This window comes from Panthera onca, chromosome B2 (genome assembly GCF_046562875.1).
Source record: "Panthera onca isolate mPanOnc1 chromosome B2, mPanOnc1 haplotype 2, whole genome shotgun sequence".
Lineage (NCBI taxonomy): Eukaryota > Metazoa > Chordata > Mammalia > Carnivora > Felidae > Panthera > Panthera onca.
In genome coordinates this window covers 44771835-44785872 of record NC_138343.1, presented here as the reverse complement: position 1 = coordinate 44785872, position 14038 = coordinate 44771835, and the positions used below count along the sequence as shown (strand labels likewise).

At 42.7% G+C, this 14038-nt stretch overlaps 1 protein-coding gene across 1 annotated transcript in view; it reads left to right on the top strand.

Moving 5' to 3' along the window:
* The window catches only part of TNFRSF21 (TNF receptor superfamily member 21), a 69805-nt gene extending 56794 nt beyond the window's left edge, over nt 1-13011 (top strand). Inside the window, exons 5-6 of the mRNA XM_060615686.3 lie at nt 10178-10406; nt 11634-13011. Coding sequence (XP_060471669.2) covers nt 10178-10406; nt 11634-11863 — 459 coding nt within the window. The 3' untranslated portion in view covers nt 11864-13011. The remainder of the gene's footprint in view (nt 1-10177; nt 10407-11633) is intronic.
* The last annotated feature ends 1027 nt before the right edge of the window (nt 13012-14038 follow it).

Below are 14038 nucleotides of genomic sequence, written 5' to 3'. Positions count from 1 at the left end.
AGGATATTCTGTAGACTTGAAGTGGGCTTTTATTTTTTTCCAGAGGCACGGTATCTCCATGTTCAGAAAAGGCAGTCTATTAGTTGATGACATTTTCCATTTCTTAATCCACACCTTCACTGACTTTCTCAAAGAATCCACTGAAATGAAATCAGAATCAATATGGTGAAAAGAAGCTTATTTTCTCCATCAATTACCAGTGCTGGATATCATATTTTTAATTTATTTTTAAAGCCAAAACTCATATCTTGATAAAGCTTAGTAGCTTCCAATTCGGGCCCAGTTTCTCCATTTTATGTTTATGAGACTATCTCTTGTTCTGTTATCACACATGTACCAATCGCAGGTACACGTGCTGGTGAGGAATTGCATCATGGCCAGCAGTAGGTTTTATTGTATACCAGTTAATTTCAGTTCAACACTTTCAATGCTTAATTCTTCATATTCTTTGGGAGAGGTAGCTTTCACTCCTGACTTTCCCATTAAAAAAATTTTTTTTTTCAGAGAAACTTTTGATTTACCCACAGTTGGACTTTGTCAGGGGACAGTCTGCAGTGAACAACCATGAACATGACTTGTCACCAAAAAAGTACTAGAAAAAAACATGGGGGAATTTTTCTTTGTTCTTATTATCCCAACAGTAGGTCAGTCTCTTTTGAGAAGGATAGAAAACACTGAAGTCACACCAGTAAGATTCGACTACTTAACAATAAATGGATAAGCCAGAAAACATCATAGGTAAATCAAAAGAATAATAACTGGGAGAAGTTGTTTGCAACATAGGGTTAACAACCTTAAAAAAATCAAGAGCTTTTACAAATTAATGAAGAGACCAAGGACCCAAAAGAAAATTGGGCAGTCTGTGAACAAGACAGTTCACAAAAAAGGAAATCGTGAGGGTTCCTAACGGTATACAGGTTTTTTAGCCTTGCTCGGAACAAGAAAAATTAAAATGGAAACCTGCACAGAGATACAATTTTAACTTCTTAGATTGGTAAGGAGGAGAAGGTATGACGCCATTTTTTGTGTTATGAGAGTACAGAGAAAAAGGGATACTGTCTGTTGCCGATGTGTGTGTACCTGAGCCCAACCCTTATGGAGAGCCATCTGGTATTATCTACCAAAGTATATGGCAGTTGATGATTGACCTGGTACTTCCAGGACTATGTCCTACGAATAGTCCCACGTGCCTCTGCCATGTGTGTAGAATGTCCCAAGTAAAGTATTCCTTGTAACGTCATCTGTAATAAAGGAGTGGAGGCAGCATAAATGACCTTCAACAGAGAACTGGTTGTAGAAGTTGTGGAACGCCCGGACAGTGGAACAGCATGCATTTGTCGAGAGGAGCGAGTATTGTGTTAAAAAAAAAAAAGTAAAATAAGAAAAATAGTAACAACTAAAGAAGAGGTGGGGAAGGGTAGAGACTATATAATACCTCTTTATTGGTGTAAGTATCGACTGGGAGGAAGAACACGCGAGGAATTGGTAAGAATCACCACCCGCAGGGGAACCGAGTAGATGAGAACTGTGAGTCAGAGATTAATAAGGGAGAAGTATTTTTCACAGTAGCTCCTTTTGGAATTATGTACCAGGTATATTCCAATTCTAATGGCATGCATCCAACTAATGATTTTATTAAATAACACTAATTTGATCAAACTTAGCAAGTTCAAAACAGTTGAGTCACTGAGATGAGCTTGAGCCTTCTTACCTCAAGATCATGAGTTTCCTGTGAAATTACTTTCTGTCTTCCACAATGCCTTAAGGCAAGCTTTGTCAGATTCATGCACCTCCTTTTCATGGTTAGAATTGGTCAAAGACTTTTTTGTGGGAAAGGCTTCCTCATGGGTTCTCAGTGAGTGAAATGTAGGGAAACCCACGTCATTCCCGGCAGCGTGACCTCCTCATGTGTCCACGGGGCCGAGCTCTTGTAAGGCTCAGCAGTATGTTTGGATGTGAGTGGGCTCCAGCCTGGAACCAAGAGAACCCACTCACTCTCTCTGTCATCGCTTCCTTTTTCGAGAAAGCTAGTCAGTGAGTCAGCTCAGGGCTGCAATGTTACCGTTGATGTCAGCAGGCTGGACAGCTTGCAGACACAGCGCCAGCAGCTGGGCGGGGCTCACCCTCCCTTCCTTCTCCTTCCAGAGCCAGCTGGTTCTTACCAGCTCTGGCAGCTTCATACAGCACTACTTGTGGCTTCCTGTGGCTTTTCCCCTCTGCATTCAGGAGAGGAACAGTTCTCTTGCTTAGGGCAAGGATTAGTCACCTTCACATAAATGTGGGTGGATTTGTAGCCTTTGGGATTCCCTTTTGAAATTAACTCTTAGAAATGACATATACACACAAGACTGTAGCAACTGCCTTGACTTGGGCTTGGCGTAGTTAAGGGAGAAACACACTATGGCCAGCTAACCTGGGATGCAGTTTCAATATAGCCTTAACTGAGGTTGCAGTCGATACAAAATACTTTCATGATGCTATGCTTGGACAGATCTAGGGTGGGTGTGAGGTGTCTCTTAAGATAATTTCCCGCTGGCTTTGCCATTCTTGGGCCAAGTTAATCCTATGAGCCTCCCGAGGATGAGTACTGTAGGTCCTGCTGTTGGTCCCCAGCTCTCGGGGACAGAGCACACCTCTGCGTCCACTGAGCTCTGCTACTTCTGTGGGCTGACATCGGGCTTTCCAGGGAAGACGAGCAGGGCTTTTTGGCATCGCACTCCTGTTCCTTCTTCCATCCCATGACCTCTGGTGGCTCTAGGGGGATCTAGACCGCATGAGGCCAGCAATGCCCACTTGCCAACTGATGATTTAGATTTAAGTGTTAGCCCTGTTCCCTGCTTATGCAACGGAAGCCCCCTCTTGTCTCCCTTTCCTGGGACAGGGGCTGGGCAAGAGAAGAAAGATGGAATGACAACAGACTAAAGAATCAGAAGCCTAGGGGCGCCTGGGTGGCTCAGTCAGTTGAGCGTCCGACTTCATCTCAGGTCACGATCTCACGGTCCGTGAGTTCGAGCCCCGCGTCGGGCTCTGGGCTGATGGCTCAGAGCCTGGAGCCTGCTTCCAGTTCTGTGTCTCCCTCTCTCTCTGCCCCTCCCCCGTTCATGCTCTGTCTCTCTCTGTCTCAAAAATAAATAAACGTTAAAAAAAAAAATTAAAAAAAAAAAAAATCAGAAGCCTAGGAAAAGTTTGGGGAATTTTTGTCTTATAGTTACTTGGCTCTTAGCCCTTGTTTAAAATTTATTTTCCCAATTAAGAAAATAAGGCTTATGAAACAAAGAGAAGTTGAAAACACAGTACAACAAATACCCATAAGCTTAACCACCTAGATTTAACAATTAACTCACATTTTAACGTCTTTGCTTTATCTATATACGTGAATGTATATTTCCGGGTCATATTCCCATTTCTAAGACTTCCCTCCAAATTTCTTAACAACTGATAACACTTCTTTTAAAGGCTGAGGAATCAGCATCTTCCCATTTCCTTTTTTTTCTTTTTGTTTGTGAAAAGAAAATTTTATAATTTTACTAGGTGTAAATTTGGATTATTCCTGCCAACACCTTTACTCTGAGTGAATTTAATAAGAACTCACACTCAGAAGAATAAAGCCATTGTGTCCCACCCATTTTTTCTCTTTTTCGTTGTTGGGATCACCACCGTATTTCATTTATTAAAGAGAGAAATCGTTGTATTTCTCAGGTTTTCTTCAGTATCTGAACTTAGGAATTGAATAGATTCAGGTAAGTTTTTTGAGAGACAGCTGGTAACCATCATTATCTGAACCTTACTTATACATGAAATCCTGGAACCACATAGATTTAGATGACAAAGGTTTCCTTATCATCTGGGTTCCTGTTCTCTAAACAAAGGGACTGCATAAGATTCAGATATCTAGATGCTTATATGGGCGGGGAAGATAGCACTTGCTTTTATCAGAGCCCCGGCTTACATATCTACCAGACCTATAGGACGTCATGAAATCTAATTTGATTTTGATTACACGAGCAGCTGGGAGAGCAGGGGAAACAAGCTTGAGATAATATCATAATCCTCAAATAATTTTAGTTATGTATTTATTTGTGACTGTAATTCCTTTGAGATAAAACTTCAGTGGAAATTACGTGGTTTTTTTTTTGTTTGTTTTGTTTTGTTTTGTTTTTTTTTAAACAGCCCCTGGTCTGTCGGATCGGAAATATTTTCAAATACAAATGCAAGTCATTGGTCCACCGTTGAGGTGTCTGATATTTACAGAATCTCTCTCTCATCTTTATCTCAGGGCCATCATCCAGCCAGAGTCTAAGCTCTGCCACTGAGTTACAGATCCTTGCAGACCCCGCCTTTTGCTTCTTCCTTCTGGCTCAGCAGCCAGGGCACCTCCTTGTGGTCATGTGGTTGCTCATACTGAGGTTACGGGGTTTGTCATTTTTCTGTAAACGTAGTGGGTCCAGACAGAGAAGTGACATGGCTCAGCAAAGAGGGTCGCTTTGAAACTGGACAGACCTGATCTTGAATCCTGGCTCCGTGACCTTGGGCAGGGTAGTCAAACCTCTTAGAGCCTCAGTTTTTTCATTTGTAAAATGAAGCCCCTAAGAGCTACCTTCACAGCAAATGGAATATGTGTATTTCACACTGAATCATTTAAGCACAGTACTGGTAATGGTTTATTTCTTAAAGTCCCTGTTGTTTGCTGGATCTGAGTGACAAGCTGGTCAACTCAGATGGAATAGCAATTAGTTTTCATTGAATTTAGCAAATGGGCTTTTAAACACCATTATTAAAGTGATGGAAAACGTCGCAAATGTGACATAGGATTCTCCCATCTTTCTAAGTGTTGGAGGAGGCCTGGAGGGAAAGTTCAGCTGAAAGGGTAGCTTTTGATTGTGAGGAGTTCTCTTCTTGAGGCTGTCGGGCATATCGGTGGGATATGAAATCTTGTGGAATCCCAACTGGCTAGTGCCAGGAGCCAAGGGGTTAAGTTGAACCATTTTAGCAGATTGGCAAGGAGCATCTAGGCTGGGTAATTAATGCTTCATTTCAGGGGGTCATTGATGCATCAAAGTTGTGAATTCGTTTTATGAAAACAGATTGTGCAACCACAGGGAGATTATAATTGGGTAGTAATTGAAAATAACTCAGTGGTAAACTTTCGTTGAGTGAACCAGTTAGGGGTAACTTGGAAGGAGAAAGGGAGTTGGGGGTGGGTGGGTTGAGGGGAGAGAAGGAAATAGCCATAGTATGGCAAACAATAAATAAGACATAATTTCAACAGAGATGACCTAGTCTAATCTTTTTTGTTCAGAAATGAGGAAATAGGTCTAAGGAGGGAAGTGATTTCTCCAAGACCACACAGCTAGTTGGAAGTCGATTTCCTTTCCTCTCTTGCAGTGGAATTTCCAGGATGTTAATGATTTTGATGTTGAGGAGTTGACTGTGGGGCACATGAAATGCATGCTGGAAAGACAGCCTCTGAGGCTGGCATTCTCTGGCCGATTCCTGTTTGCAGACTATATTTGGGAGTAGTCTTGGAACCTTATTTCATTTCATTTATAAACCACTTTTGCCATGACTGAGGCTTGGAAGGATTTTCCTCTACCATCCCTGGCTGCGCCATCCCCAAGGCTACTCAACAAGGAAAGCGATTTGGGGTTTGATGCTAAAACAGAAGAATTACTTCTGAGCTTCAGTTTCAGGTTGTAGTTGAGCTGAGCACCCAGAGTGGGTGCTCATTTGGATGCCGTAGGAGTGGAGGGTCGCAAAGACACAGCTGGAAATGAATGGCTCATCCCGGTGTAGCCCAAATACAAGTTAAATCACTGTTCTTACAAGGACTGCTACAAACCTCTACAGCCCCGGGATGGTCAAGCCCACCAATTTCAATCAATACCTTGGTTCCCTCATCCATTTGGATGGTATCTTGTACTCGGTGGTTCTGCTAATCAGAAAGGAAAGCAATCAGGTCAGCAGTGGACCTTTAGGTGTGACTCAGCTGTTGAGTAGGTGAATCATTTATCTATCTCCCTTCCCCTATCACTTGGGACTAATAAATACAGTATCTGGCAGGACCAAGTGTACTTGCATAGAAACTCATCAGGAGGACATTTGGGGCTCATTTGGCGAAAGTAAATTGCACGCTCTTGAAGTCCGCACAATAGAACCGTTCTGGTTTTGGCTGCTTGGGGAGCTCTCCCCTCATTATCCCTGCTGCCTCCCCCTTCCGTGTGTCTTACCGTCTCTACCTCATTTCTCAAGTGAGTCTTCTAAGTTAGCATGATTTGTCTCCTGGCTGTAAGGCAAAAAGAATTGTATTTTTAAAGTTTCTGCAAAAGGACTTCAAATATCCGGTGGATATATTGCCTTCATTGGCCAGATTTCTCCAGAGGCCTTTCTTTTAAGTCGAGTGTCTACCTCACTGCAGTGAATTGGAGGGTAATGTTACCCTTTTGTGCCTGTGGACACTTAACGGAAGTATAGCGAGGTGCTCTGCCAAGTAGGTGATCTTCCAAGGTGGTCCTGTTCCTCGGCTACCAATATAAATAAATAAGAGCTACTGTAGCCATAATATTTCCAAGTTAGCAAATAGAAAATACACTTATCAGTGGTGACTGCTTTTATTTTATTTATTAAAATTTTTAAAAAATACCTTATTTATTTGAAAAGAAAATTTTAACGTTTATTCATTTTTGAGAGACAGAGAGAGACAGAGCATGAGCAGGGAAGGGGCAGAGAGAGAGGGAGACACAGAATCCGAAGCAGGCTCCAGGCTCCGAGCTGTCAGCACAGAGCCTGATGCGGGGCTCGAACTCATGAACTGCAAGATCATGATCTGAGCCTAAGTCAGACGCTCGACCGACTGAGTCACCCAGGCACCCCAGTATTTTATTTATTTTTGAGGGAGAGAGAGAGAGAGAGAGAGAGAGAGAATGGGGGAGGGGCAGAGAGAGAGGGAGACGCAGAATCCAAAGCAGACTCCAGTCTCTGAGCTGTTAGCACGGAGCGCAATGTGGGGCTCGAACCCACACACTGTGAGATCATGACCTGAGCCAAAATTGGCTGCTTAACCAACTGAGCCACCCAGGCGCCCCATTGTGGTAACTTCTTTTAAAAATAACTTGTATTGTTTTTATAGTTATAGAAGTTGATATGTCCCTGTAGAGAATTTGGAAGACCCAAAGATGCATAAGGAAAAAATTAAGTCCCTCATAATCTATTTTGTGAATATTTGGCTAAGTGTATGCTTAAAGATTTAACAAGAGGACCCTTTTCTGGCTTTCTTGTTTAGAGTGTTTGTCTTTTAGTATCTAAATCTTATTAATAAGTATTCTTTATTTGCTATCAACTCAACAATGAACATGAACTTTCTGAATTAATAATTAATTTATTCCACATATCCCGATGACTTAATTTTCTTTTTAAAAAATTTTTAAGCGTTTTATTTATTTTTGAGAGAGAGAGTGAGTACGAGCAGGGGAGGGGAAGAGAGAGAGGGAGACACAGAATCTGAAGCAGGCTCCAGGCTCCGAGCTGTCAGCACAGAGCCTGATGTGGGGCTCAAACGCATGAACCGCTAGATTATGACCTGAGCTGAAGTCAGATGCTTAACTGACTAAACCACCCAGGTGACCCTCAATGACTTAATTTCCATTTAGAGCTATCTAATAGGTATCGTAGGTAATACAATGCTTGAGTTGCTGTGTTGTAACCCAGTGTTGATGGATATTGTAAATAGTAAGGTAAAGGGAGGAAAGAAGTTAATTTTCTATGAGCAGCGTTTTTTTTTTTCCTTATAGGAAAAGTGCAAATAATTTTAGAGAAATCTGGAAATCAACCAGCTGCTGTGTATCCTGCATAAAGGGAGAGATACCTATATTTAGTAGCTGAATAGATTTTCTAGAAAGATGATTGTCACATGAGCTCTGGCTTTGGCTGTGATTGTTAGCCCTACGGTGATGACGATAAAACCACTCTTAGGGACATTTTCTTATTCGCTGGACTCATCGTTGATTATAAGAGAGCATCACTGCAGCATTCTGTCTCACTGAATTGTGTTGGAAATCACGTACTTAATTTCCACTGATAGGATCCTTTGGCCAAAGTGGGGGAAAAATAAAATATTTAAAGTTTTGAGCTAAGTTCAGGAAATAGGTGGGTGGACTCCTTAGTCTGTTGGCATGTGATTTGTGGGCAGGAATTTCTTTTTTTAAGCAAGAACAGTGCACTATATTGACTGACCATGTCGTCCAATGTAATGTGGTCCCTGAGAACCAGAGTGTAGACAAGTGCTCTTTGTCTAATTGAGTGAATAAAAAATGTGTATTGGCATGAATGGCCATGTGCATTTCAGAGAGGAGGGGCACATGCCAAGGCCTATTGAATTAAAAGTGTAAAAGCAGAAACATAAAATTTTGTCTGTGGATCAGAAAGGGGGCAGCTGGGAATGCGTTATGCAAGTCTTCAGCTTGTACTGGGAAGCAGAAGCAGGGTGTGGGTGGTTGTGCAGAGGAAAACTGCTGTTGGAACAGTGGGCAGGTGCAGTAATCCGTGGTCTTTGGAATCTCCAGTCAGTTGCAAGAATTCCTCAGGCCTTACAGGTTGTAAGAGAAGCAGCTGTGTTTGCCTTGTGCGTTTTACAGCCCTTCAGCACAATACTTTGAAATGAGGGTCAGTGTCTTCCTGATTGAGGAACTTGACAATGTTTTGCTTGTCGTGTCTGAGTGAAGTCATGAGGGTTCTAAGAAGTGGTGATTAGCACTCCCTGAACCCTGCCCTGTGCGATCTGGCCCCCTGGCCCCCAGATTTTCATCCATGCCAGAAGAGCCAATAAAAAGATTCAAGTCAATGGACTAAGAGATGCCACAAATGCCTGCCAGAGTTCTAAAGCAGAGTGTCAGATGACAAGCTAAGTAGAGGTATTAAGCAGACCTGAGTTGAGCACCGGCCTTCTCCCAAGGGCTGTGTCCCCTCTCTGGACCTTGGTCATTTCATCTGTAAAACGGGGTGATATCGCCTATCATTTCCCCACTGCACACCTAGGTACAAACCATGCTTTTACCTGACCCGGCCACTGTAGCAGCATCCTAACTGGGCTCTCTCTTTTGTTTCTTGCCCGCCCTCCCCTGCCCCCCAAAATCCATTCTCTGCATACCAGCCAATGGGCATGAAGCTCACCATCTCCATGTGAAACCATCTTGTTTGTTTGCTTCCTTGTTTTTGTCTTTCTGACCCTCCCCTCCAGAATGCAAGCTTCACTGTCTCCATTAAGTCCTTAGGAGCTCTATACTGGCCCCAGTGGGGTGGTCCTCACTCTCTTCCAGCTGCTTTGGCCTCTGGTGTTCTCCTGAGCTGCTTTGAAATGGGAATGAGTCTTAGCTCTGCCCCTTACTCTTTGGGAGCCCATAATTAAGAAAGTCATGTCATTTCTCTAGACCTCAGTTTCCTTACTTGTAAAAAGAGGATGTGTTCGTTTGCTAGGGCTACCGTAATAAAGTATCGCAGACTGGAAGCTTAAACAGCAGACGCTTATCTTGTCACAGTTCTGGAGGCTAGAAGTTTGAGGTGTCCTCAGGCTTCTCGACTTGTAGAAGACGGTAACCATCACCCTGTGTCTTACATGGTCTTTCTGCTGTGTGCCTCTTCTAAAGGCTTCTTCTAAGGATACCAGTCCTATTGGATTAGAACCCAATTATACCTTAATCACCTCTTTTTAAACTTACTTAGTTGGCCCCATCTTCAAATACAGTCATATTCTGAGGTACAGGAAGTTACAACTTCAGCATGAATTTGGGGGGACATAATTCAACTCATACAGAGGGGGCATACTAGATGTTATCTAAGACCTACACCAGCTCAATCCATTTTTTTCTAAGTTGGAGATCTTCCTGTTCACTCCCTTGTCCAGTTCCGTTCCTGTGAGGTAACGGCTTCGTGCACATGCTTCCTAATTTTTAATGCTTAACGCTTAGCCAGAACCACGTATATTCTTGACAGTTTAAAAAGCGTGTGTGTATGCGTGTCTAGCAATAATGTAAGTTACAGGCTGTCAGAATGGCAGAATTCATCTATAAAATAGTAAATGGAACAAAAATAGCATCTGAGAGGGTGTTTTGATTTCATTGTTTTCCTCTACAGTTTTTGAAGTATATAATAAGAAACATTTTTATTTGTTTGTTTCCCCTCACAGCTGGAAACTGACAAACTGGCCCTCCCGATGAGCCCCAGCCCACTTAGCCCGAGCCCCATCCCCAGCCCCAACACGAAACTTGAGAATTCCACCCTGCTGACGGTGGAGCCTTCCCCGCTGGACAAGAACAAGGGCTTCTTCGTGGATGAGTCGGAGCCTCTTCTTCGCTGTGACTCCACATCCAGCGGCTCCTCGGCTCTGAGCAGGACGGGCTCCTTTATTACCAAAGGTACAGACGTTGGCAGAACGGCAGCGGGGTATATTCATTGTTTAAGCCTCCCCCAGAGGAGCCCCCGGGGTTTCTCCCTGGCCAGCCTCACAGCCAGATAGTTGCCTCACGGGAGTGATCTGCCCAGGAAAACCTATGACAGACCCCAAGGTGAGGCTGGCCCCAGAGGAACCGAGGCATCAGACAGCGGGGACCCACCCAGGAAGTCTTTACGGCTCTTTTGATCTGGCCGAGAGCCTGCATTGGTCGCCCTTTATCCTCATGATGCTATCGAAGGTGTTTCGGGGAAGGTCCGATAAAATGTTGTCTGGCAGGTTTCTTTGAAAATTATTTACCAGACCGGGTTTGCAGAATCCAAGGATTTAGAGTCTAACCTATCTTGGGGGTCAGAAGTGTAAGTTTCAGTGACTCAAATTAAAATGCACTCTCTTCAGAATCATTGCAGAGAACAAGGTTTTAAACATTGAGGATTGGTACTTTTGGTAAATAATTTCCCACTTTCGGATATTTCATGGCAGGCATGTTATGTTGTAGTTTATGTTTATAAAATATGTTCTCTCTTATATACCTTACCTATTTACATTTATCTATTTTATATTTATAGGAAAGATTTATATTTTAGTTTGTATTTTATGCTACATATTATATTTTTGAGAAAGCTTTTTAGAGGAGTAATAAATACGTTACAGTCCCTTGTCTCATTGTAAGGTGTGATCCAAGAAGCAGTATTTTCTTATTTGTGTGCTTTTGCCCTTGTAGTTTAGTTTTGAAATGTGGCAATGTAATTTGAAAGTCAGATAAGCAGATTACATGGACTTGGAATTTTTGAGGGGAAAAGGGCGGACTGATCTTTGTTTAGTAAACACATTGCAGATGGAAAAGTGGTTTTTTTGTTTTGTTTCCTTAAGTTTCTCTAAGTATTTCAGCATTCTGCTGAGTTATAGAAGAATCCCGAAGTCTTTTAGGTCTAGACAAAAGTCGCGCTAAGGACAGTCAACAACCCATGCAAGTGGTTCCTTGTCTGCTCTCTGTTAGGCAGATCTTATTATCTTAAGCGCAATGCAAGTAAAAACTATTGTATCGTTTAAAATGTGCCAAGGGTTCACTCACACACCTTGGGGTGGGGGTGGGGACGGCCTGGGAGAGGGGAACTGCCCCTCCTAGCGCTGTTCTGTTTCCCCAGTCCAGTCCCTTGACCGCCCCTTACCTTCCCTGTCCTCCCTGCAGAAAAGAAGGACACGGTGTTGCGGCAGGTACGCCTGGACCCCTGTGACTTACAGCCTATTTTTGACGACATGCTCCACATTCTGAATCCTGAGGAGCTGCGGGTGATTGAAGAGATTCCTCAGGCTGAGGACAAGCTGGACCGGCTATTTGAGATTATTGGAGTCAAGAGTCAGGAAGCCAGCCAGACCCTCTTGGACTCTGTGTATAGCCATCTTCCCGATCTATTGTAGACCATGAGGGATACCGCACTCTGGAAATTACTCAATTTAGTGGCAGGGTGGTTTTTTGTTTGTTTTGTTTCTGTTTTTCTAGTTGCGTGTGTGTGCATGTGCACACGCACGTGCGTGTGCGTGTGTATGTGTGTGTGTGTGTGTGTGTGTGTGTAACAGAGTATATGGCCAGTGTTTTGAGTTCTTTCTTTTTTTAACCCTTCTAGGAAGTTAGTTTATAAGCCTTACTCAAGGTGTCACTGTTGAAAAATACCCACCACTAAAGTTTTTTAGGTTCCATATTTTCTGTTTCAACTTCTTATGTGTTTTCAAAATTGTTCTGTGCACTTTAAATTCACTTAATGTACCACAAATGCAGTGTGGCTTTTCCTGCACACTGGATTGTGAGGCTCTGAACTTCTTAAAAGTGTAATGGCATCTTGTGAATTCTATACGCAGTCTTCGTGTCTCGACATCCACATCAGCTTTTTATTTTTTAATTGTAACTTTTTTATTATTATTTGTAATTTACAAATTTTCTTAAGGGTTAAAGAAGTGTAATACCCCGTTGCGTTACTGTAATGCAATAGATTTTGAGTTATCTTTTTAATATGCCTTGTTGTATAGTTCATATTCATGGCTGAAACTTGACCACACTGTTGCTGATTGTATGATTTTCACTTGGGCACCGTGTAGAATGCCTGATTACTTGTGCCCCTCTTATGCTAATGATGCTCTGGGCTGGAGACATGAAATCCTCAAGCCATCAGACCTTGCTATTTAAGTGGCTTGACACCTGGGCCACCAAAGAACTTGAACTTCATCTTTTAGGAATTGAGCTATTCTGGAACGTATTGCTGCACTTTGGAAAGTCACAACTGAGTGCCCGTGGCACCTTTTTCCATAGGGGATTTGCTCAGTTTTGCTTTAAAAGATGTCTTGTTTTTTTATACACACGTAGTCGGTAGGTCCAGTCTGCCAGTCTGCCCTCGAGGCCTTGGTCTTGGTGGGTGTCCTTTGTCATTCAATCACTTTAATTAAAAGTGGCTGCAGCTGTAAGAGCTCTTGTCTGATATATTTGCAACTCTGCTCCCGTTTATAAACATGCTCTCTAATAACGCTCAGTTGCCAGACTCTAATGCAAAGGTGGCGTGGACTCCCTTTGTGTGGGCGGGGTTTGTGGGTCATGGGGAGGGACTGATAGCAGAAAAAATGCCTTCAAGTGTACTAATTTATTAATAAATATTAGGTGTTTGTTACTTGAGTAGTTTGAGTGTATTTACTACTAGCCTTGTACATGTGCTCAAATTACAACTCTTTGGTTAGCCTCTTGGAAAAAATGTGTGTATTCTAAAAATCTCTGCATTTCTGACCTGTGAATCATGCAGATTCGCAGAGCTTTGTGTCTGGAAGAGTATTTGGAAATTCAGAGAGAAGGATGACCAAGGGTTAGAGATGACCAAGCATTCCCTAGTCTTTTGGGGGTAAATCTTAGGCTCCTATTTTGTCTCTATTTTAAGAAAAGAGGATTTGGAGGTGGAGAGGTATAAACGATGACATAGGTCCTGGAGTGTATTCTTACTCATTTCCATCTAGGAATTTTACCATTCGCGGGGGCCAGGGGGGTTGGTGGTGGAGGGGGTCTGTACAAGTTCACAGGCTTCTGTGTGAAACTTCATTGCCCCTGAGTAACTTCAAGGGGCTTTCTGGGCAATAGGGTAAGGTAAAGTCTCATGATGGTGGATGTATTACATCATATTATATATATTATTTTTTTATTATATGTTATCATATCTCCTTAGCTTGGGAACCCTGGCTCTATAGAATTCCAGTGGCCGGGACATCAGCAATTTTGAGTTCCTCTTTCGGTGAGAAACTGGAAGTGAGTGCCCTGTCTGGACACTTTGACACCCATGTCAGGGACATTGAAGGGGTCTTCTGCTTTCATCCACTCCCATGTGGCTGGTTTCTAGAGAACAATTCTGGTATGTGGTTTTATGGTTCTCAGGCCAGGTTTCCCTTCCTCTTTTGTGAACAGAAGACAGAAACTCTTCAAAAGGGAAACAAACTAGGATAGGTCGGTGATGGGAGGGAAGGAGACAGATGGGTTTTTCAGAGGATTTGGAGACTGCGACTTATTTTTTGTGGGGCTTGAAAACAAATCAGTGTTATAGTTATTAAGTTTGTAAGTTACTT